We start from the raw sequence: 27300 nt of genomic DNA on the forward strand, positions 1-27300 counted from the left end.
CATAGGTCTTTGGTGAAAATGTCAAACAGAAGCGGGCCGAAAATTGACCCCTGTGGCACACCAGAAGTACAGACACAGGAATTTGATTCAAATCCATCAATAACTACAGACGACACACGAAGATGCAGGTAAGATCGTAACCACTCCAGAAGTGATCCATAAACACCGTATTTTTGTACTGTGTTGTGTTTATCAACGAGTATATCGTGATTTAGGTATACGTATATTAGGAATACTTCGGGATTTATATTACATAATAATTTCATGAACGAACGTGTCCAACGCGTGTAGTCTTTAATTGAAAACGACATAGCTAAACGCTAGTCCCTACTCCCTAAGTCCTAACCTAAAGCTTTTTCCTTATAAGCTTTTATTTCAGTCTACGGGTCGTAGCGTAGTGTCAGTAGAAACGTTTTATTTTAAAAATATAAATGAAAACCAAACCATACGCGGAGAAATACCTTCACGCCACATACGAGTGATTTAAATGAACATCTCGCGAGTCGCAAGCGACGACTCGGGAGTCGGGGCAATATTAAAAGTATGAGACGGGGCTCGAGTGCGCAATAAAACAGTTACAAAAACGGCAGTAATTGGATCGCGGGCTGAGCTGAAATTCCCGGTGCGGTTGCAACGAGAAAAGAGCGAGCCACGTTTTACGGCGGTCGGGGTTGGATATTAAAAAGCATTCATAAAACTGATTTGCTACAGAGCCGAGGTAGTGAGCGCTGGCCGGGCGCGCCTGTGTGCCCGCGGGCCGCGTGTGTACCCGGGGCGCGGTGGTGTGGCCACAGTGTGGCCGTGTGCCCGACCGGCGACCGGTTCCCGCGAGCTCGCCGCCGCCGCTGCGGCGACCACCGACACGCTCATTCAATTTGTCTAATATACCACACAATACAATGTTTATCGGCGACGATGTAGCCGCCGACTCCCTCCCGATATTGTCCCCGGCCGCAATCCCACTTCTGACAGCGGAAAGTGTACAGAGTGATTAAACTTTTGGTTGTGTGTGTGTTTCTTATATAGAGTTTTATGAAAGTAGCTGCGCCTGGAGGAGTTACATTTTCCAAATTTCGTATGGGCAAATCTATGACGTTGGGGCATTTCTCATGGAAAAATCAAAGTAAATTAGAGTAACGCTTTCAGCGCTGCTACTTTCACAGTGCAATCTATAATATGGGCAAAACATACACAACCGGCAACACATACATGATACACGGGAGCGCGGCCCGGGGCCACCGAGTGCAGCTGCTGTGCTGCAATCCCGCCGCTCGCCCGCGCCGTCCGCGATGCGACATGGACAATGCGAATAATTATCGGAACGTTAATTTGCGTAAGAATAATTACGTCACATCAGTCATCACAGACGGTGGCGATGACCGCAGGCGGGCCTTATACGGCGCTGGGGTGGGCGCTGCCGCCCTGCGCTACGGCGCGGGCGCCACGTGGGGACAGGTTTCTGTCGACATGTTGTTCACTTTATCGTATTCTACGATGCATTTGCTTATTTTTTGCATACGTTTTATATAGGGAGCGATTCTCCCGACGAGTTCCAGACGAGCAGCGCTAGACTCAACTTTTTAGGTACCTACACTCGTACTCGTGTTGAGATTTTATTGGTAGTGCAAAATAATATTATAATCGGAGGGTGCAAGATTTCCACTTCTTTAAAAATAAGAAAAAGCACTGTAGATAATAACAAAAAAAAAAGATAGGGATACTCGTACTATAGAATAAAGATACTTTAAACCAACCAACATTACGTTAAGAGCTCATCTGACTGTAAAAATCAAACATCGTGCTTCTCTCTTCACACTCACGCCCGTCCTTCACATGCCAGGTGAAAAAGGACGGCGCGGAATCATCGCCGAGTTAGTTTTACTTGAATAAAAGACGAACAATAATGATTATGAAAAAAGTGTTTTGAGCAAATTTAGGTTTTATCAATACCTTTTTAGATATTAAAAAATATTAAAGAAAAGACAGCAAACTTCGAAGATCCAAGCAAAAATGTGTCTAAAACAAGGTTTTTTGTAAAAAAGAAACTATCGAGCATTTTTTGAGTAATCGTGTTTTCGTCTTGAGCATTTAATATTCATAAACTGAAGTTAATTGTGTCAAAAAATCAGTTTTCTAGACCTTACAGATTTTGAGATCTAGGTTAAAGTATGTAGTCAAGTTAGGGTCATATGGGCTCTTAAGTACTTCTTATTTCTTAACAAAGAGCGCGAGCGGTGAGCACCGTTTACGTCGTAAGTATTTAGTAATCTGTGCAACGGTGACGGTGACATACGTCGCAAGTAGGGTATGTTATTCGAATATTCGAATACTCGTTTTATTCGAATATTCGACGATTTTATTATTCGATTATTCGCCAAATTATTTTCCGAATAATTCGAATAGTAAAAATATTTTTTAATTTGGTTTAAAATGCTATCAAACATAAAATTAACATGGAATAAGAACATAATTAAGTTTATTTCAGAAAAATAATATTATTTATGAATATTCTACATCTTTGATGATTTATGATAATATAAATCTGTTTTTAGTCAAACTAATGAGTATACGACCATTAATCGTCGCCGTTGACCATGTTTTAGAAACGTCTAATAAATTCATTTGCATGTTTTTAGGCAAAATAACGATTTTGCCTAAAGACATGAAAATGAAGATTTTATAAACTCCTTTCAGTCATAGATTTCAGTATCGTCAGTAATGGTCGCTCACGATCTGTATCTATTGACTTCTTTCAAGCATAATCACATGAGAAAAGTAAAAGGAGCTACGATCGAAAACGGTTTACACTTTACAGCCTTTCTTTTATTGCCCAGCTGTAACCTTAAAATATACATTTTTAAAGTAAACACTTTAAAAATGTATATTGTTGTTGTTTAACGATAGTTAATAATTATCGTTAAACAACGATAATTATTAACTATGCCATTTACAAATATTTATGTTGATAAAAGTAAAATTCGAATTGCTTACTTCTTAGTATTAACAAAATAGGTTGTACATGATTGTACGAAGCTTTTTGGTACTTTTTTTAAGAGTTCTTAGCATTTTTCAAAAATTTTGAATTATTCGAATAATATTCGAATTATTCGAAAACTTTTGTAAAATATTCGAATTATTCGAATAGTAAATTTGTCGAATAATAACATTCCCTAGTCGCAAGTCGCAGCCCGCGACATGACGGTGATTGGCCGAACAATAGCACTCGTTAAGACCGCAGCCGCGACATATCCCCCATACGGAAGGGGGGGTAATAGGTATGTTATACTAGGTATGACTATGTAGTTTAAAAAACAAAAAAAAAACACGAATTAGCCAATATGCCATCTTGGATGTCCGCCATGTTTGACTTGACTTAAGACGCTGACAACTGCCAATGACCTTGAGGATTCGCATTTCTAAGCCACGCCCCCTAATTGTCCGATAAGACAGCGCCAGCTTTGCTAGCGGCTAAACCGGGAACTTCTAAAAGATAGGTTTGATTAATATTGAGTCTCGTGACTATTTTTCGTATTCTTGGCAACAAACCCTTTTATTTGATACCTATATCATGAGGCTTGGGGGTGCATTACAAATAGCCTGTCCGCCATCTTGGGGAGGCCGCCATATTATCAGTCATCAGAACACAGAGCGTGCGCAAAATTTCATTAAAAAAAATCAAAATTGTTTTATTTCTGAATAAATTTAAAATAAATGTTTTCAGAATGTCCTACATGATGCCTACCACCGGTTCGGGAACTAACCCTAATCGAAGATCGGGAAGTGGGTCAAATCAAGATTCCAATTAGTTTTTCTTACATTGTTACAAGTGAAGCTAAAAAAAGTAGAGTTTCAGGGGGTTTGGTTTGGTTCGTCGGTTGTTCTGATTCTGATGGTTCAGTTTATGGTTCACACACACGTGTGGTTGGTAGAGTTAAAAGATGCAAAACTTGTTAAATTATTTATTAATTCACTATTACTACACTGGTTTACACTGGTTAATTATTATGGTTTAATTATAATGGTTATACGAGCTGTCAAGGCAGTGACTCGGACGGCGGACCGATTGGTTGACGATTACTGTTCGACAATTCCGATCGCAATTATGAGAAAGGGGTTAATAATAATGTAAAAAATGCTGAGCTGTTCGATGTACCTCGAACATATAGATTACTAGATGTCCCGCGCGGCTTCGCCCGCGTAAATTAGGAATTTTACGGAAACCGTATATTTTCCAATAAAAAATAGCTTAATATGTCCCTACTCCCTTCACTTGGTCTACTCTATACCTGTGCCAAATATTGCCATAAAAATTGCTCCAGTAGTTCGTAATTTCTAATATTTCCCCCGTTTTTCCCACATTTTCTTGAGTTTCTTAGGTCGTATTAGTCTTAGCGTGATAATATATAGCCTATAGCCTTCCTCGATAAATGGGCTATCTAACACTGAAAGAATTTTTCAAATCGGACCAGTAGTTCCTGAGATTAGCGCGTTCAAACAAACAAACAAACTAACAAACTCTGCAGAATTATTATATTATAAGTATAATAAATATATAAGTATACAGTATAGATGAATTATAATAATAATATAATATAATTATAATAATAATATATAATATATTAGTACGGTAGAAGATTCAATAGCTTTTAACATCATTCGCCCGTCTCCATTTTTAACCGACTTCCAAAAAGGAGGAGGTTATAATATATTCGCCTGTATATATATATATATATATATATATATATATATATATATATATATATATATATATATTTTTTTTTTTTTTTTTTTTTTTTTGTATGTTCAACCATAACTTCGCCTGCTGTTGTACAGGGTTGAATCCGAATTTGATACCATGTTCATAAAAGTGGTGATCTGATGATGGGATCTATGAGGAATGGAGGAGACTCCTTGAAATTTGTATGGAAACATATAGTGATTTTAATTTTTTCTGAAGCATTCGAGGTAAATGTTACCAAAAAGTAAGATTTCGCTTCGAGGTTATACCCTGGATCCGAAGGTACCGAAAAGAACTTTTGAGTCCTTATAAATACAGGTTCGGGGATTTCGGCGTTGCTTAAACAACTGAAAGCATTAGCCAACACATCAATTTGATTGATCATCATCATTACAATCATAATTATACCATGGGTCATCACACAAAGACCCAATTGTTGGTACTTTTCATGATATTTACATCGGAGCAGATGTTTTTGATGATTATTTCGCTGTTTGTGGACCGATTTTCAAAATTCTCGTATAGGATATAATATTAATTTTGTATGACAATTACGAAAGCGGTGAGCTGATGATGGGATCTATGAGCAATCGAGGGAAATCCTTGAAATTTATCAAAACACTCATAATGGTTAAAATAATAATAATAATGTTTATTCGACAATATGACACAGCATTACACTACAATGATAAATTACACGTTACAATACAAAGAAAGGAAATTAAAAACATCACATACTTACGCAATAGACACAAAATTATAAAAAAGAGAAAATAAAAAAGAAGGAATAATACATGAGACATGTTGTTTCTAGTAACTAAAACATATGTTACAAATAAGAGAAATTTCATACGAAGGTGTCTCTTGGTCCAAAGGCACTGAACAGAACTCCTGAACCTTTAAAGATAAAAATTTGGAAATTGCAGCATCGCTTAGATAACGCCAAGCATTTACCACAATTTTGCTTACAGTATTATAATATGGATAGTTAATATTCGTAGTGGTTATCTACGCATAAAGCCTTGTCTTGTAGATCACTAAAATGAGTGAAAGGTCTTTGCCCAGCAGTGGGGGACAGTATAGTCTAATTTTAAAAAAATCATATATTATAAGTCTATGTAAAATAGGGTATCCAGGGCTGAAAAGAAAAATAAAGTTCTGACATTATTAACCAGCATTATACATGATTTTAAAAATTATTTTGTTATTTTAAAGTACTTATTATATTATTATACCAATTTGGTCCTACGGTTACTAAGTTGGCAATTTGATAATGATATCCATGTGTTACATAACAAACGTATATATGGAGCTCCTCAAAATTTATAAGGAAACATAATATTAAGTATAGTGATTTCGATTTAGTTAGAACTTAGAGGTAATCTAAGCATACGCTACCAAGTAAGATTTTGCCACGGGTATACCATGGTTCCGAAAGTGCTTAGAGAACTTCTGACTCTTTGGTTTCATTGTTGTTTTAAGAACAAGCACTGAAAGCATAATAATATGCTACTTACTATGTAAATTTATTCAACGTAATTCAAGTTTAAGTACTTACAGTTAATAAATGTGATAGTTTCATACTTAAATCATATCTATCTACAACTGACACTTATGTATACTTATTACCATTATATAAATAACTAAAAAGAGTGAAATTATTATTTTTTAACAAAAAATTAAAACCGACTTCCAAGGTAAAAACAATAAGAATATAAACTAAAAAGTATTAAATAATTCTTGCTCTAATAGTGCCTTTTCCAGAATTCGTCAAAATCCCAACTATTTCGGTACATATTATTATAGTCTTCACTACTTTGAAGTCGGTACCAGTCCCAAATATTTCAGATATTCTGACATTGACTGAAGTTATGGTTTAATTAGCTGGTAGTTGGTACCGACTTCAAAGTAGATATGTACCGAAATAGTTGGGATTTTGACGAATTCTGGAAAAGGCACTATTAGTTAATACTTTTTAGTTAATATTCTTATTGTTTTTACCTTGGAAGTCGGTTTAATTTTTTGTTAAAAAATAATAATGTGTAACGGACTGTGGAATCTTGCAAGTTCAATTTGACCCGCTTTTCGGCTTCCGCTCAAGAGGAAATTTTGAACGAATATGCAAATCCGCGACATTGACGATTTATATATATTTTATTCATTGTGTTGTCACAATAGACATAACGACAAGTAGGTAGGTAACATTTTCTCGGCAAAAAACAAAAAAAAAGGGTAACAAGTTAACAACCCTAGCGATGATTTTCGTCATAACATAACTCATAATACGTCAAATTTAAAAATTTCAACATCAGTTCTAAGGGTTGATTCAGACCGCAACGCGACGCGTAGATGCATTTCTCAATTAGTATGGATTTGACAGATTCGCAAGACGTCTGACGCAATTGAAATCTGTCAAATCCATACAAATTTAGAAATGCATCTATGCGTCGCGTTGCGCTCTGAATCAACCCTAATTCGGTATACTCTATAATTCTGTCTACTCTGGTGTTGTTGTGTAATTCGTCTTCATGAGTAAGTTCTTTAAACTTTTTAGAAATGGTGACTCTAATGCTAGGTCTAGACTCTAGTAGTAGTATACCTCCTCCAGTCATTACGTCGGAAAAATCGGGTTAGAAATGCAAATGAACCGAGAAAGCCAAATTTTTGATATTTACATGGGGGATGGCTAGAAAAGCTTAAGTTCAAATTGGTCGGCAATTTGAACTTAAGCTTTTTTAGCCACGTATATAATGACTGGAGTAGTATGGGAGTAGGAAATCTATGCCACTAGGCGGCAAAAGTTAAGGAAGATAGAGAGCTTTTGTGTACAGTGTGCACACACTCGGACACTTTAAAATTACCTCAGCGTTGCTGCTCTGTTTTCATGATGACAGCAGCGCGGTTAGGAAATAAACAATAATCACAATATTCGGCTCTATCGGTATTAAAAATGACAATGAGCCTGGACCGCCGAACCTGTTACCCTCGGCGAGCTGCATATCGCGTGTCTCCGCGCCGTGTGCGAACTGCGAACGTCACTCAACAATGTAAATCATCCCACAACACACCGCCGCGCCGCGCCGCACCGGTAAGCGATAGGGCCGCGGGCGCCAGGAGGGGCGCGGAGGTCGCGGGGCCGCGCGCCGGAGAAGCTTCGAGGGATAAAGCGATCGCGGGATTAAAAGCTCGGGGCGGGGCGCGCGGGCCGCCGCGGGCGCAGTGACCGTCCGAGCCCCGCGGCGAGCGTACGTCTGTTCCGCGCCCAGTGTATCGCGAGCGGAGTGTTCCCAGTGACGAGAGTGTCTGTGTACAGTCGTGCCGATTTCGGCCCGGAGCCCTCAGCCGGTGGGGCCGCAGTGTGGCGCGGCGGGAGCATGCGGGCGCGCACGCGCCGGCGCCCCGCGCCCTGACCCGATGCGCCCGCGCAGCCCGCGGCGCGCGCCGCTGCTGCTCGCCCTCGCCCTCGCCTGCTCGCTGCAAGTACGTCCACCCCGTTATCCCGTCTCGGTTCCCGGCCCGACCGGCGCCGCGCCGGCACCGGTGACGTTTGACGACAAATACTTATTACTTTCATAATCGTTTCCTTGTGGCCTGTTAGATAATAGATACTTTTCCTCTTTCTCTACATCGTCGCGATGTCCTGCCCGCCGTCGACCCACTCGAGGCCGGACAAAGCGCGGAGATAATTCGCCGGAAGGGACCGATGAGTGACTATCAATGAACGACGTTCGTCATATTGAGACGACCGCTCGGAGACCGCGACCGGCCAGGCTAGACTGACTAGAGGTTCCTTGTAGAGTTTAGAGTTTGGATTTTAAATAATTATTGAAAAAAAAGTACCGTACTAGCCTTTTTCGGCTACTAAAAGGATATAGAAATAATTTAAAAAACTCAAAAATAAAGCCAAGTAGAAGTCTCGCACTCGCGGACGAAGGGTTTCGTAGATATATATGGGTAATAGATAATTCATAATATTATGTTACCGTTAATTTGCAGAAACTATGTAGTTAAAGTGCAGATTAACAAGGTATTCAGCAGATTATCTAGATGAGTCAGTTAAAGTGCAAATAATTAATTCTATTAAATTCAGTAGACTAACGAGCACGCATACGGTAAATTGCGTAAAACAGGTTCTTGTTTGAATAAAAAGTGTATTTAGTTGTAGGGAATTATTTAATATAATTTTTCGGACACTGAGAAAGGAATAGTACAGTTTATATCAAATTTTAACTAATTTATATGTTACTCCACCGATAACTATTTCTGATAAGTGATAACAGATCAAACCAACTAGAAGAAAAAACAATAAAAAACAGTGTGAAGTCTTGATGTTATGCTCAATTCAAAGTTTTAGGACATAACGAAAGTAGAGATTTGCCGGGAATGAGAAAGAATTTTGTTATCTGGGTTTTTGATGTGTAATGTTGTTAGAATAATAACTATCACATATTCGCTATCATGCACAGGACGTGTAGGCAAGGCATGCAGTTACAAAAACATTGTTATCTCGCCATTTAGTTGACACTGGCCATGGTTATGTAGCCGAAGCGCCATAATAAGGAACAAAAATCACAGAACAAATATAAGAATACAATTTTAACTACAATAATGTTACTCTACTGATAAAATATAACAGATCAAATCATCGGACGCGGTGACAGACAAAAGAGTAAAATAAAAGTATTTCGTCACTGTCTTCCTCAATTTAACGATGACTTTACCTAGTTAGTTACCTAGTACGAATAGTATTCGTTACATTGCAAACTAACTAGATAATGTGCAGATAAAAGCTTTTATATTTCAATTTCACACTTTAACGGATGGTATAAGGAAATAAACAAATTACCAAGTTAATATGCAGAATATGTTAATTCTGCATTCATTGCATCTATATTCTATACTAATATTATAAAGCGGAAGAGTTTTTGTTTCTTTGTTTGATTGTTTTAACGCGCTAATCTCAGCAACTACTGGACGGATTGGAAAAATTCTCCCTTTGGGTACGGAACCCTAAAAACTATAAATTACGGCATCTCCGTAGGAGGAGCGCCTTAAGATTAAGATATACACTATACTTACACGATAAATTTTATTTTAATTTTGACATAATATAAGGGAGAAACTATAATTGTATACCGTACTTCATTAGGTCTGAATGATTATTAGGGTACTGACTTAAACTTTGACAAATAATGATGTAAACTTAAATTAGATAATATTAATAATATTAATATTATGATAGAAATGTGTCAAAACTAACGAACTAGCTTTCAATTGTAATAACTCGACTAATATTTATCTAACATTTTGTACGTCTAAAAATTGACAAAATAATGTGAAACACTGCTTGAATGTTACGAGTATATTATAAATATACTTTTGCCTCATTACGTGAAGGAATATGCGAACTTTTTTCTAAATACTTTGGATCTATTTACGAGTATGATAGCAATTCGAATTTTTGCAATAATTTTCACTCAAGTAATTGCACAGCATCGTCTAACTTGAACAATAATTGTTTATTATTTCTGTATCCACTGAAGATGTAGAGCTTAAAATAAAAAAAATAGATAAAAACAAGGGCTCTGGTCCCGATCGCATTCCACCTAGTTTTGTTAAATACTGTAATAAGGAATTGTCTAAGCCTCTCTCATTTTCAGTTTATCGCTAAGAACTGGTATTTTTCCGATGCGATGGAAAACATCCTTTGTTACCCCTATTGATAAAAGCGGCGACAAATCTAATTGTGAGAACTACAGACCTATCAGCATTTTATCATGCTTCGCAAAACTTTTCGAATCCACTGTATACGACCATATAATATACGCAACTTCATTAGGCCCATTATTTCTGACAAACAACACGGTTTCGTTAAAAATAGCTCAACAATTAGTAATCTTCTCGTATATAAAAACTACCTCTGTCAATCTTATGTACTTGGTCACCAAGTAGACGCCATTTATACTGATTTTTCGAAGGCTTTTGACAGAGTAAACCATATTTTACTTTGTCAGAAGCTTTCGAGGTGCGGTATTAGTGGTAGCTTATTGCGCTGGGTTAACTCTTATCTTAACAATAGATATCTTTGCCATTAAAAGAATCTCGATATTGTTCTTAACTGGTGTCAACGCAATCAAATGCACCTAACCTAAATATTAAAAAGTGCTCTGTCATCTCTTTCTCAAACAAACGCACAAGAATTACTTATTGTTATAATATCAACAGTCAAGAACTTGTTAGATCTACAATAATAAAAGGCCTTGGTATTCTATTTGTTGACAAGCTTTCTTTTAAAGCCCATTACGGGCACATCACTTCAAGGACATTTCGACTTCTTGGATTTTTTTGTAGATCTACCCTAGAATTTAAAAATCCAAAAAGTCTCCTTTACCTATAGCTATAATTTATCATCATCAGCCTGCTCAGAGCTCGACAATCAGGGTTTATCTGGTTCATGAAAGGCCGTTAGCAACTTGTAGTCGTTTGATGGGTTTTATATATTTTCATTCTAGTTCGTGACATTTGTGAATATACAATATACGTATGTCGTATACACATATTAATGGAAAGTTGACCTGGTGTTGTAGCATCACCTGGTAATCAATAGGATATCCAACTCCTCGCCGACTTAGAGCAGAGGTTTCGTGTTTGGGCTCATTTTAATTGCGACAACCAGTAAAAAGTAGATCGACAGTAAATATTTACATGCTGCTGCTACAGCATCACCTGAATTCTATAGGAACCGAGCTTCATATAAACCCAAAGTGGAGGTTTCATGTTTGGGCTCATACTAAGGGCCTCAACGAAAAGGACATTGATAGATGGTAATCATGAGAATATGATTATATGTTGATAGGAATTATTCTGCACTATAACCAACCCAAGTTTAAAAAGTATGAAATAAAATTAAATTGAGAAATTTTAAAAAACCCCCGCCAAACAACTTTATAAAGTAATGAAATAATTTGTTAGAAAAAAACATTGTTAGAAAAAAATGATATTAGAAACCTCAATATGATTTTCAGACCTATCCGTAAATACCTCACACGCATAGCTTAGATGAAAAAACAATTTTTTGATTCAGTTGTACCTATTTTTTTTTTTGAGACGGGGAATGCTGTTGCGCCTGCCGGAGGGTTTGGGGACAACTCCTCCGGGTATGTAGGACTCGCTGCGGCCCTAAAGATGGAATTGACCGCAGCCCTACCCACTAAAACCCGTCTATACTCTTCCACTCTTCGCACGCAGGATTGCGAGAACGCGCGAGCTTTCTTTCCGCAGTGATTCAGTTGTACCTATGGGTACCCCTAAAATTTTTAATAATTTTTTTTTTTCATTTTTTTGTATCAAAATCTTAATGCGGTTAACAGACTACATCTACTTACCAAGTTTCAATAGTATAGCTCTTATAGTTTCGGAGAAAAGTGGCTGTGACATACGGACGGACAGACAGACAGACATACAGACAGATATGACGAATCTATAAGGGTTCCGTTTTTGCCATTTGCCAAGACAAAACTGATAGACTTATTGACAACAAATTATTATTTTTAACAAAAAATTAAAACCGACTTCCAGGGTAAAAACAATAATAACATCCTTATATTATGCACTAAAAAGTATTAAATAATTTTTCCTATCTAATAGTGCCTTTTTGGAAGTCGGTTGAAAAGGAATTCTATATCCCGATACATATTATTATTCCAGAACGACAGGACCGTTAGTGATAAGTTTCCAGTTATTATAATAATGTCGCAGTCGCCCAGCTAAAGCAGTTACCTCTAGTTCCTGTGGTTCTGTCTGTATGGCTTGTTCCGATCGGTGTGCGTCGTCGCAGTGCGTGGCCGTTTGTGCGTCTGAGCTGGTTCCGTATTCCTGGACCTACCTTTCCTGCCTCTCTGTGATTTGGGTGGGCCCCGAAAGTTTACCAGCCTGTTAGGCGGCGCGGGCGGTTGATATGACGAAGTAGAAGGTTGTGGATCAAAAGGCTTTTTAAACTTAATTTGTATACCCGAACGTTCTGCCATTTTATTAGCTTTAATTTTATATCCCAGATTGTCTCCAAATAAAAAGGAATCCCTTTTAGATCCTTGAATAATGGGAATTAAGTTATTATCTAAACATTTCCATTAATTTTTGCGTACACTCCTCAATCAGTCCATCCACAACAATTTGGCCCCAACGTTTTGAGACCTCATCCCTAATTTTCGGTGCAAAAACTTTGTTTTTCGAAGAACCCAAATCATTTGGCAAAAATCCCGTCCAGGAAATGGCGCCATTGCCGCGCCATCTATTTTATTTTTTCAGGCAGCTCTGAAAAGTGTTCGATGCCGGAAGCGAAAGGGGCGGACTACCATGTTAATTATAAAGTCTCGAGGATGCAACGACAATTATTTATAATCGTAATTGGACGAGTAAATATACATATTTTGTATAGTGGCTTCATGTTTAAAATGATGAATACTGTTCGGTCGGGGTCAGCGGCCCGCACTGATCCGCCGCGCGCCGCCCCGCGCCCGGTTCGCTTACACAATTTACATACTCGCTCGGCTCTGGACGTACATGGTTGCGGGATGCACTTTGTAGTATTTATGGTGTTTGGAGGTGCGTTACAATATTTTAATAATCTTCTTTGTAAACAACAGTGCACTAGACTCTAGAGCCGTGCCGGCAGTCGTCGTAGCTTGATGAGGCGGCGCGGGGTGGTGCGGGACGGTGCGGGACGGTGCGGGGCGGTGCGGGGCGGCGTGCCGGCGCGTCACCTGTCGCACGTGACTCGACGGTAAAGTGGCGAATCCTCGTGACGTCACACGCTCGAGTGTGCCCGGCGGGTGGCGGCGCGGCGCGGCGGCGCGGCCGTGGGAACCGCCGCGCCAGAATAGACATAACTACCAGTAGTTCGACTGCAAAGAAACGGACAGGTTTCAATATCTGTCAAATTCGTCGGGTTTCACTAGGATTATTGAACGGAATGTGCCTCGCGTTGGCTGATATAATTTATTTTTAAGTATTTAAAGAAATATTTCAAAATTGGATTCTGACAATTTTAATCGCATGTGCCAAAACACAAACAACAATGCGACCAAAAAGGAACACGTCCAGCGAATATGTCATAGTTTTAAATTCGTAGGTAACAATTTAACAACCCTAGCAACGATTTTCGTCATAATACGTCAAATTTAAAAATTTCAACATCTCTAAGTCGACATACTCTATAATTCTGTCTACTCTGGCCGCGCGCCCGAGGCGAGAACCTCTATACCGAAATGTAGAGCGCCGATGTCTCTCGAATACGACGTAAAATGGCGCACATTCTAATGTCTGCGTGATGAGTTGAAGTAATCACGCCCACCGATAACTTAAGTCAATTAACAAAAAATTAAAACCGACGTCCAAGGTAAAAACAATAATAACATCCTAATAATATGAACTAAAAAGTATTAAATAATTTTTCCTAGTCGAGTTTTAGCCGAATTCGGAAAAAGGCACTATTAGATAGGAACAATTATTTAATACTTTTCACTTCATATTATAAGGTTATTATTATTGTTTTTACCTTGGAAGTCGGTTTTAATTTTTTGTTAAAAATAATAATTTCACTCTTTTACTTACCTAGTAAATCATCGCGTATATAGCGTCTAATATTACTAATACGTGAGCCAAAAACTTTGTATCCTTTTTGACGAAAAATGGGGAAACGTAGGTGAATGAAATTTTGCACAGTTATAGTTTATACCAATGAGTTTCTAAAATACTAGAGTAGCAATGTCTTACAAAAGATTCTCAGAAATGCGTAACCCCTTTTTTGTTCAAAAGACAATGTCAAGTCATATATTCGTTATGTCATTATGTATGTGAGATATGCCTGCAGGGGCTGCAGGCATCTTAGAAGTGGCAACGCGTTGCTACCGTAAACTTCCAATCTAGTTACGTTAGTAACATAGAATATCATTGGTTTATACTATAGTGAAAGAGTGCATCGAGCTAATATTATTTTGAAATTATGTTTTTATCATACATTTTTTTAATAAATAAAACATTACACTCACTACAACACACACACACTAAGAAAAATGAAAGATTTTTGAGTGACGAGCCTATACGTATGTATATATAAAATATACATACGAATTATTATTCTATTTTATTTATGATTGAAGTCTGTTGACAACAGGGTGACAAATTAAAAATGGATTGATTAAATAGTTTTTTTATTGAATCTGAGATACTATTACGGCCATTCCCAATATTTGATCTATCTCTGGTTTTGCTCTACTAGAGATAGGAATAGCTCACATTAGACATTAGATACCTATATTTTATGTCAATTCAATGTTAGCTGCGATCGGTTGTTTGTCAAACCAAAGATAGATTGAATATTGGGAACGGCCGTTAGGCAATGCTTACACGGCCAGTATGAGATCAGCTGAGTCCCAGTAACAAGAGTTGAAAAAAATGTGGCAAAGTCAAATTTTTTTTTACAAAATATAGGTAGTAGTCCTAATGTCGTTGAAACTAAGGTCGAATTTTGACCATTGGGCGATCTCTAGTATTTAATATTCTACGTATCTTAATTCTTATTACAATTTGTTAAGAGTCACACGTACTCACAAATATCAGGTAGATAATTTTAAACAATACATTAAAAAAAAATCGAAGCGAAGCGAACGTGCTAGCCGCTAGGTAATTTAACAATAGGTGTAACTAGAATTTTGTGTAGTCTGGTTCTGAATTTGTGTTTGAGTTGTTTTTTAATTTCTTTGTGATGTATCTGTTGTGACTGATAATATCCCAGGTACTTATATCCTTCTAACGGGTCCACAGACTCAATTATACTATCGTTGTTAAGTTTATATTGTGTGTCTTCTATTTTACCTTTCTTTATTGCCTGTATTTTGCATTTATCTATTCCGAACTCCATGTGTATAGTGTAAGAAAATATTTGAGTAAGGTCAGCTAGTGTGTGAATGTTATTTAATGTGTTTGCAAAGATTTTGATGTCGTCCATATAAATGAGGTGTGAGAGTGATGTATGTTGTGTGTTGTGTTTAATTTTAAATCCTCGCTCACTTTCGTTAAGGATATGCGATAATGGATTAAGTGCTAGGCAGAACCAAAGAGGACTTAAAGAGTCCCCTTGAAAAATACCCCTTTTTATAGGAATTAAGTCGGTTTCAATTGTTTTTGCAGAATCACAAATTTTTAACCTAGTTTGCCAGTTTGGCATTATTTTTTCGAGACAGTTAATAATTGTTGGACTGATTTTATAATGTTTTAATATGTAAATAAGCCATGAGTGAGATACAGAATCAAACGCCTTTTTGTAATCAATATACATGGTATATATATACCACGTTTCTGTTTACGTGCCTGATTTGATACCACAGAATCTATGATTAGTTGCTTTTTGCAACCTTGACTATATTTGCGGCATCCCTTCTGTTCTTCGGCTAGTATGTTGTGTTTTTCTATATGTGCGTATATTAAATTGCTATTATTATTATTATTACTTGATAAATTTAATAAAAAAAAATTATCAATTTACTCAGTTAAATATTCGTACTAATTTATTTACAAATCGCGCGACAAGCTTTTATTATATACGTGGGAGAGCCATGCTTCGTAACGAATGGGCCGGCTCGACCGGAGAAATACCACGTTCTCACAGAAAACAGCGCTTGCGCTGTGTTTCGCCGAGTGAGTGAGTTTACCGGAGGCTCAATCCCCTACCCTATTCCCTTCCCTACCCTCCCCTATTCCCTTCCCTTCCTGTCCCTACCCTCCTCTACTACCCTATTCCCTCTTAAAAGGCCGGCAACGCACCTGCAGCTCTTCTGATGCTGCGAGTGTCCATGGGCGACGGAAGTTGCTTTCCATCAGGTGACGCGTTTGCTCGTTTGCCGCCTTATTTAATAAAAAAAAAGACACGACACGACACGACATGACACGACACGACCTGACATGACACGTCACGACTCATAACTCACGACACGACTTGACTATTTCTTTTCAATTTACTCTCAATGAGCCCTTTTATTTGATACCCATATTGTAGAAGTGTATTAAAAATAACTATTCCCGTATCTTGGATAAGCCGCCATATTGAATGTACATTGTACAATTAATGACATTACATTCGTTTTCGAGATACTTTCAATGAGCCCTTTCATTTGATACCCATATTGCAGAAGTGCATTAGAAATAACTATCCCCCTATCTTGGCTAAGCTGCCGTATTGGATATAGAATGACATTACATTCGTTTCCGAGTTACTCTCAATAAGCCCTTTCATTTGATACATATAAAGCAGAAGTGCATTAAAAATAACTATTCCCGAATCTTGGATGAGGCGCCATATTGAATGTAGAATGTCATTACATTAGTTTTCAATGAGCCATTTCATTTGATATCCATATTGCAGAAGTGCATTAAAAATAACTATTCGTTCAATGAAATTCAATAAGAGTCAAGTAGCCTATTGTATTATATCTTGGTATCTACATTATCAAGTTAGTCAACTATGCAGTGTTACCTTCATTTAGGCCCGCTATCCGTCTTTAGAACTTCTTTTATTTTGAATCGCATACCAAAGGTCCAAATTCGTAACAAATGTATCTACTTAAAGTAACTGGTACCTACTTGGTATATCACTGCCTTAGATGAATGATTGGTCTCGCGTGGGTCTCGCGCGGTCAAGCGCGCGTGCGAGACCAATCATTTATCTAAGATCACTGCGTAGATTTATAGATAAAGTATTAGAGATCTATTTATTTTAATTATAGCGCTACTTTTTAAAATATCAATAAAGTCGGTAAACAGCCGATGGATACGGCAATCCGACAGTTAGTGCTACTCTCATAACTCATTAGCGGAGGGCGGTATGTGCGCCGGCATCCTGCGCTGTCTATATTAGCGCCACATATTTTATGATATTTTAATAACGACCAGCATGAGACTTTATACGGCCGTCGGCGATCGCTCGTTATGATTATGGTTATGCTATTAGACGTCGTTTATGTACATCGCCGGGCCGTGTTCCTCGTAGTGCGAGTGGGCCGGGCGGCATGCGCTCTCGACATCGGTATTCGGCGCGACATAACCGATTATGTATTTCATATCTCACATCGGCTGTCCGCGGCGGGAAGTATCGGTGGAGTTTTTGCGTACAAATATTAATTAATAACTGCGGGAACCGATATCGGCATCTCGTCCCGGGTACCGCGCCTTACTGTGCGTGCCTCCCGCCCGCGCGCCCGTCCGCAACTGAAATTTTTAATAACATTGATTCTAGTAAAGCTTTCGATACTTGGTCTACGATTATAACTATTAAGCATGTAAAGAAAAATATAAGTTCTCTTTAAACTGTTAGAGTGACTCAGTTCAAACTTGGAGTCTAGAATTTTGAAAATAAGTACGAATGAGAAGAAATTATAACACGTTAATATTACAATTGTTGTTCAACAAAGGTTGCTAGGTTTGTATACAGGGTGTAACAAAAATAAGTGACAATACTTTAGTGTGTGTACATGTTCCTTGTACAGAGTTCACTGTGAAAGTAGCAGCGCTGAAAGACGAAAATTTTTTTCGCTTTTGTATGGGCAAGGGCCCGAGCGTCACGAGTTTCCCCATACAAAAGTGAAAAAATTTTTTGGTCTTTCAGCGCTGCTACTTTCACAGTGAACTCTGTACAAGGAACATGTACACACACTAAAGTATTATCACTTATTTTTGTTACACCCTGTATATAACTGTTTGTATTTATTATAAACTAGCGACCCGCCCCGGCGTCGCACGGGTATCAAAAATATAGCCACTGAAAAAATTATTAAAATCGATATTATGATCCTTCACGTGGTATACTTCTTATCTGTGCTAAATAACATGAAAATTGCTCCAGTAGTTCGCAAGATAAGCCCTTTCAAATAATTTCCCCCGTTTTTTTCACATTCTCCTATTAGTCTTAGCGTGATAAAATAAAGCCTGTAGCCTTCTTAAATAAATTGGCTATTTAACACTGAAATAATTTTTCAAATCGGACCAGTAGCTCCTGAGATTAGCGCGTTCAAGTTAGCCCTTTCAAATAATTTTCCCCGTTTTTTCCACATTTTCCTCTATTCTATATATCTTCGCTCCTATTAGTCTTAGCGTGATAAAATATAGCTTATAGCCTTCCTCGATAAATGGGCTATTGAACACTGAAAGAATCATCAAAATCCGTTGCGTAGTTACTAGTTTTAAAGATTAAAGGAAACAAAGGGACATGAGGAAAAAAAAGCGACTTTGTTTTTAGGGTTCCGTACCCAAAGGGTGAAAACGGGACCCTATTCATGAGACTTCGATGTCTGCCTGTCCGTCTGTCTGTCTCCAGGCTGTATCTCAAGAACCGCTAGAGTTTTGAAATTTACACAGATTGTGTATATCTGTTGCCGCTATAACAACAAATACTAAAAACAAAATAATATTAATAGTTAAGGGGGGCTCCCATAAAACAAACGTGATTTTTTGGCCTTTTTTTGCTCGTAATCAATAATGATAAGAGGTAGGCACTTGAAATTTTCACAAAGGCCTTAAATATATGTTTACTTTAATAATTAATAATAATATTTAAATAAAGTAAATAATTAAGGGGGGATCCCATACAAAAAAAAATTGACCTATTTTTTCTCTATAATGGTACGGAACCCTTAGTGCTTGACTCCGACTCGCACTTGGCCGATTTTATAATGAGGTTGCCGGCGATGCTAACATTTTGACTATTCGCTAACGACAAGATCGAATGCATATGAGGACCAACATCATCTATCTGCCATTGAACGCTAGAACTCTAGTAATTAATAGTCCGGATTCTGTAGATTTTTTTATTACTATCAAGCACTTGTAGATTTTTGTGAGTAACTTCATTTGGATAAAACGAACAAAAAAAATTGCTCAGGTTATGAATTCTCACGTCACGTGTTTTTTAAGTTATAAATATAATAATAATTAAGTTTTTATTTATATCTGCAATTTTTGCGCCAAAATTCGTTTATTCGTTTATTGCGGGAACCCTACATTTATCTGGGATATAAAGTATCCTTTGTACTTTTCCGAGACTCAAAGTATCTCCATGCCGTGCTGCGGTTTGGTCTCGAAGAGGTAACAGACAGACAGATAGATCATCCATATCCATACTAATGTGCTAATATTATAAATTCTGATCACCGATATAGCTAGCTTGTGAAGAAAATACCAGTTACACTTCCACAAACCTTTATTAACATCCAATACTTAATAGTACAAACCATACATGATACAGTACAAACTCTTTGTAAATCACAGCTGACCTCGTGACAGCACATGTCATCTATTTAGTCTATAATCACTAGATTCTACAGCTTGCGCTTTCTAGTGCTCCTAAAATTATTGTCACTCTAAGTTTTTTTAGAACAAGTTAACATTTTTCAACATCAGGATTCAGGACAATAATTATTACTCATTTTTATCCTTATAATTTTAACAAATCTTGTTACTTACCTAATACCTACTTCATCATCTGGCTAGTTAAAAAAAAATATTAAAAAAATGTTTTATTTCTGAATGAAACGCGTTCTCAGAAAGTCTGCATGGTGCCTACCACCGGTTCGGGAACTAACCCCGGCGAGAAGAACCGGCGCGCGGCGTATGAAACTCGCACGGGGCCACCTCTACCAAAAACGTGGAAAATAACAATAATAGCTAGCTAATTTACACTAGGTACGTAAAAAGTGGTACATTTATATAAAAGCGGCCGACGGTTTGTCAGCTTATTACAATACATAATTGTAAGTCATATTATAATAATGGAGAAGTAGCGTTGCAAGCAGCCATCCATCCTACTCCCAAAATGTGCCATCATTTATGAAATCAATATATTTTCTGGCTATACACAACATCAACATTTTTTATTTTAAATCATTTTCTCGGCCCTTGATGCTAGAGCCTCCATTTATGCAAAAACGGCAATTTTTAATTGTTACTTACCCGCGTCTTCCACTTATGTCTACTTATGTCTTCAATTATTAGATCCGCAGGTTTAAAGTGACCAAACTGTGCGTTTTGTATAAAGTTTTATTATGTCAACGAGGTGATTTAAGATAATATAACACGTGTCCACTAGATGAAAATTATATTTAATCAGCTAATAAAATAAGAGTAAGGTCTAAACATGACCTAATTAGGCAGTTTCTTATATTAAATCCATACTTCTTTACCTACCAGTGTGGAGGTAATAGGAATTATTTAAAGACTGATTGACCGTGACCGTTTATTGTAGGTGAGATATAATTTTGCGAGCTTAAAGCGAAGTGTCTTCCTAATTACAAAAATATGACTATTTATATAAAGTTGATGTTTAGTCATTCCTGTATAAATTGGGAATGATGCCGCGGCCTAGAATCCTAGATGACGAGACCTAGATGATGCAACCATGAGTGACAAATAATAATTTGTTAACTATATTATAACCTAATATATTATAATATACAATATGTAGGCACACTTCCAATATCCATACTAATATTATAAAAGCGAAAGTGTGTCTGTCTGTCTGTCCGTCTGTCTGTCTGTTACCTCTTCACGCTCAAACCGCTAAACCGCCCCCGTATCACGTATCTTCCGAGAGCAATGCGAAATTTGGAGCAATTATCGCGCAATAATGTGCGCGATAATTGCTCCAAAACCGCAATTTCGTATCACATATCAGCCAAAACAATACGATTGCAATCGATCACTATATATGACACCATTGTTTGTGATATTTATGACACCCAGCAATCGCTCGCGCGATTATTGCTAGTGGATTGTTAATCGCTATTTGATAGTGATAGCTGATAAGGTAACCGATTTTGCTAAAATTTGGCATGGAGATACTTTGAGTCCGGGGAAAAGACATAGGATACTTTTTATCCTGGAAAATGTACGGTTCCCGCGCGATAAACGAATTTTAGCGCAACGGAGTTGCGGGCGTCGTCTAGTTTAATATTATGCATCTTAATATTATTAATATCATGTGTATAATTTTTCTTACTTTTTATTTCTTAGTGTTTCTCACTTTATTGTTACTATTAAGCTATATTTTGTAACTAGTTATTAATGGAGTTATAGCGATGTCTAGTGCATGAATAGTAGCCACCTTAGCATTTATTTAGTAAAATATAATATCATAATATTATTATTACTAGAGATCTCCCAATGGTCGAAATTCGACCTTAGTTACAATGACATTAGGCCTACTACCTATATTTTGTAAAAAAAATATTGACTTTATCATATTTTTTTCAACTCTTGTCTCTGGGACTCAGCTTATCTCAGACTGGCCGCGTAAGCAATGTCTAATAGTACCTTAGATTAAAAAAAAATATATAATCCATTTTCAATTTGTCAACTTATTGTCAACAGACTTCAACCATAAATAAAAGAGTATAATTGGTATGTATAGGCTTGTCACTCAAAAATCTGTCATCGTTCCTTGTGTGTGTGTTGTAGTGTGTGTAATGTTTTATTTGTTAAAAAAATGTATGATAAAAGCATAATTTCAAAATAATATTAGTTCGATGCACTCCTTCACCAAATAAACTATAACTGTGCAAAATTTCATGCACCTACGTTTCCCCATTTTTCGTAAAAAGGGTTACAAAGTTTTTCGTTCGCGTATTAATATTATGATTACTTACGAGTATAAGAAATCTGCACTGGACAGTGCTGTGCCTGTGGGCTACACTATTATTGTTGTATTTTGTATTAGCTGTGATTTTATGTACATAGGGTAGATGTTTACTGTTCCTTTCGTAATAAAATAAAAAAAGAATAATAAATAATAATAATCGTGTAAGTACATACTATATCCGCTCGAGACCATACTGAGTACACGCACTAGCGGACTGCGGAGCCGACAGAATATTATGTTATCCTATACATAATAGTAGGTATACACAGGTATTTAATAAAACTTTTTGTAATACGCTGCTACTATCTGGACAATTCATTGAAAAAAAATATCCAGTCGACCAAATTGTGACTCTTAACTATTCATGAACCCATTTGAAGAAGTTTAAATATCTAAATATAAAACAATTAATAAATAAAAAAATGGCAATAGTCATGCTGAATACGGACCCAATTCAAAAATTTACTGACGGTTCATCTAGAGCAGGGGTCGGCAAGTAATTTTAGGTGAGGTCCGGATAATGTGGGAAAATTTTAACGAGGTCCAGAAAAAAACACACTTGTCCTATGTAGCTTAAAAATATTATTTTAAATTTATAAAGGTATCGTTATACCTTATCTATGTATTCATTGATACTTTGTATAAAATACATAACAATTATATTCCGCGGTCCGCCTGTTGCCTACCGCTGATCTAGAGTCCAGACTCTAGTCACTTTTGGGTCATATCATACAAATCCGGCGCTAGGTGTAAAAATGAAAGTTCAGCAGCATCAGGCGGAGCTGGGCGGGCAGAGTCGTGCGGGCGTGGCTCCCGCCCCGTCCCCGCCCCCCCGGCCCGCGCCCCGCCCACACCTCTCACCGAGCCGTGCGGTCACCTGCAGCACACCGGCCGCTGCGTTTCGCAACAAATTTATTTCGTGTCATCGAGTCGATGCCTTTCCACGCCGCTCTTTACTCCGTATTCGCCTCTTCGTTTGCTTGTAATCTTATACGTTGGAGGACGGGGAGTCTCAAGAATGTCACGTAATTTTTTTTTCTCATTGTTACAAAAAAAAACATACTTTGACGTTAAACAATCTACTGACTGTCAAACAATCCAACGCGTTTACGTAAGAAACCCATTACCCAACAACATTTGATCAAATCGCACGTGAGATTGGGGGTTGGAGGAGGGGGTTGTATAATATCTTACGAAATTTCACCAAGAGGGCAGGATGGGGCAGAAAATTTAAAAAACAACCTCACGTAATTTGTGGACGCCCCTTACGTTGACCTTCAGCAGGTAGCTTAGATATAATAGTACTTGTACTATTATCTATTCTGCGGTTATAGTACAATTCTCACAACATGCCCTCTACGTAGACACAATATTATAGCGTTTTCGGCATCTAGAACTGCCCTTTGGCAGTGCACTGTGCAGGCAGGGCAGGCCGAATGGATACGGAAATAGCCGAACAAAACCAATGATCCACGAAGCACTTAGGTCTTAGACTTAGTACTAATAATTGTTTAAGTATCTTCTTAACGGCCAAATTTTATGCACAGTGCTAAACATTTTGCTTTTCTAAGAAACTTTGCCTAAAGACACCATTAAGATCAGACTGAAAGAATAAAGTTAAAGAGGAATCTGTAAAAAAAGTTGATTTTTTGGCGCTCTTGAAAAGTGGTGTTTTGTCCCTTACGTTCATTGATATATTTTCTGGTGTCGATATACCTACTAAATATCAAACATGTAGATATTAAAGCAAGTGGAATATCCACTTGCGTATCTACGTTTTTTGATAAGTAGTTTAAAAAATAGTCCTACTTTTTAAAACATAATCTAGGTACATTTTGTAATGATTTATTGTTCGGAGGAACTAAAACAATATGATAAAAGATTAAAATTTAAAGCTATTCTTCACTTCATTTCTGGACTGATACGTAGATAATATCTACTTATCAGTCCAGAAATGAAGTAGGTAGATATTGCAAGGTTAATAACTAATTATGTATAAGCATTTAACACTCTAAACATTTAATACACATTAAATAAAATTAAAGTCTCATTTTCGGCTTATCTTATAAAATTCCTAAAAACCCTTAATAATACAATTTAAAAGGTTGATGTATATTGTATCCCTTGTCACAGAGTTCACTGAAAAAGTTGAAGCTCTAATTAAAGAGTTATCAAGTTGTAGTGTGTACAGTGTAGTCTGTAGTACAGAAGTAAGCGCTGAAAGCGCTGTTACTTCATAAAGTTAATAATATACCTAGCGGAATAGAGAAACAAAGGCCTGAGCAAGAGAGATGTCACTATCAGTAACACACTGAGACGTGTGATACATGACAGCAACACTCTTTTTTGACGTCCAGTCGGCACGTGCCGCACGTTGACAATTTAATCTCATAGAATTCATGTTCAAGCATGCTTGTGTAAGTGTATACGTACACATATTTTTTACACAGATGAAAACCAATTTCGGTTTCGTTTGACAGCTCGAGATTGTTGCTTTAATATAGCCTAGCGGAATAGAGTTATGTACCACTTCCACAGTGAACTGTATGTCGTCGATTATTACGGGGGACATACCTATACCGTACTCGTATGCACATACACATTCTAAACTCTAAACTATAATTACTATTATCATTAATCTGGGGTACGGCAGCTGCCGTTTGCCGCCTCCTACCACTCCTACCACTCCTACCGTCCAAGACAGTTTACAGGATCCATTTCGCTGCATTTAGTGCGCCCCTATTTGAGAACCCATTGATAAAACCACTGGTCACCCGACACCCATTAAGCTATAATCACATACTTACTGAAAATCCAAAATTTAAAGTCTATAGACTGTAGGTAATTTGGTTCCAAAATTAAGCTAAAGCAAAGTTTCGCATAAATATGACACCTACTAATTATTATCAAACTCACTCACTCGGCGAAACACAGCGCAAGCGCTATTTCACGCCGGTTTTCTGTGAGAACGTGGTATTTCTCCGGTCGAGCCGGCCCATTCGTGCCGAAGCATGGCTCTTCCACGTATATATACATAATATTAATTATTTAAGTACAAAATATAATTAAGGATTTTGTGAAATTTTCAAGTACCTACCTGTTGCCATTATTGATATCGAGCAAAAAGGTTAAAAAAATCTCGTTTGCTGTATGGGAGCCCCCCCATGTTGTTGTTATTATAGTTGTTATTGTTGTTATAGCAGCAACAAAAATACACTAACTGTGATTTGAAGTCTAGCTAAGTGGTTCTTGAGATAGTTACAGCCTGGAGACAGAAAGCCACAGACGGACGAACAGACAGACGGACAGACAACGAAGTCTTAGTAATAGGATCCGTTTTTTACCCTTTGGGTACGTGTACCCTAAAAAGATTATAAAAACTATTTCTTTGCTTTATTGAATACCCAAAAGGGGGCCTCACAAAATGTTACGTGAGGTGTTTTTTTTTTTTGATTAAAAAAAAAACCACCTCACGTAATATTTTATTCCTATAAGAACATAATATTTTGATTTTGCATAGAACTTGGCACTCATTTCAGATCTCTATTCTTTTCGCAGCGAAAGCCACAGACGATTATAATATATTATAATGTTTAATTATTAATTAATTATATTTTATTTTTATATTGTACTTCACTTTCTTTTTTTACATCTTATGTTTTATAATGCATGTTAATAAGGTTAACGACAGTGAAATCCATTTTTTTGAAAACCGACTGTAGCATATTCTAGAGTACAAAAATGGTTAATGCTTATTCCTGTAAGTGAGGTTTTGTATATAGCATTTATGTACTATGTTTCTAAAATGATTTGCGCTTAAACCGCTGAACCGATTTTGATAAAATTTTGTATGCAGATACTTTGAATCAATTAAAATGACATTAGATACTTTTTGTCCGGAAAAATGTACGGTTCCCGCGCAGTCAACAAAAATGGCTTATGATATCGGTATTGAGTAGGTACGAGTACATGTACAAATATTACGTTATGGAGAAGGACATAGGATATTTTTTATCATAGAAAATGTTCGGTTTTCACGCAATAAACTTTATTAATTTGCGTTTATTTAAAGCCTGGGAACCGTACATTTTTCCGAGATAAAAAGGATCTTATGGCCTTTTCCGGGACTCAAAGTATCTCCATACCAAATTTCAAAAGAATCGGTTCAGCGGTTTGGGCGTGACGAGGTAATTTTATAACATTTTGTTAAAATAAGCACTTTTTGTATTGAAAGAACAAATCAGAATTTTGCATTTATGTGAAATATCACAAAGGACATTAATGCTATACAGTAATAAGCTCTATAGCAATATTGCATCTGCTCTTAAAACTGAATGTAAAATTAAATGTTTTTCATAATCGTAATCTACGCATTTCAACAAAAAAAAAGATACTGCACTTATCGTAAGGACGGCAGAATGCTTAACAGCATCCAGATAATATGTATTCAATTTACATACCGTCGTAATACCAACGTAATACGTAAACCAGGGTTTTTATAAATTAATGTTTGTTTTATAAGAACTATCCTACACTAACGAACACAAAAAAATTTAGCGAAATTATAGGTTAACGGCTGTTCTCGTATAAGTACCATTAATTATTCTTTATTATCAGTAAAAAAAATTGGTACAATATTTGCATTAAACAGAATAATGAATACTAACATTGTCTCATACAATTTTCTCGATTTTATCTAGTGTTACTCGTACAAGAGTCTAGTTATAATTAGTTTCATAGTTCTAGTAAAATTTAATAATATCATTATAAAATTATCTATATAATTTTTATAAATCTATATTACAAGTCCAGTCATCCATACTAATATTATAAATGCGAAAGTGTGTCTGTCTATCTGTTACCTCTTCACGCTCAAACC

The 27300-nt window shown here is 37.0% G+C and overlaps 1 protein-coding gene across 1 annotated transcript in view; it reads left to right on the forward strand.

The window, feature by feature from the left end:
- Nucleotides 1-1375: 1375 nt before the first annotated feature.
- LOC121726176 (protein serrate-like) overlaps nucleotides 1376-27300 on the forward strand; it is a 40402-nt gene continuing 14477 nt past the window's right edge. Inside the window, exons 1-2 of the mRNA XM_042113409.1 lie at nucleotides 1376-1445; nucleotides 8052-8218. Coding sequence (XP_041969343.1) covers nucleotides 1376-1445; nucleotides 8052-8218 — 237 coding nt within the window. The remainder of the gene's footprint in view (nucleotides 1446-8051; nucleotides 8219-27300) is intronic.

Source organism: Aricia agestis, chromosome 4, assembly GCF_905147365.1.
Source record: "Aricia agestis chromosome 4, ilAriAges1.1, whole genome shotgun sequence".
Classification (NCBI taxonomy): domain Eukaryota; kingdom Metazoa; phylum Arthropoda; class Insecta; order Lepidoptera; family Lycaenidae; genus Aricia; species Aricia agestis.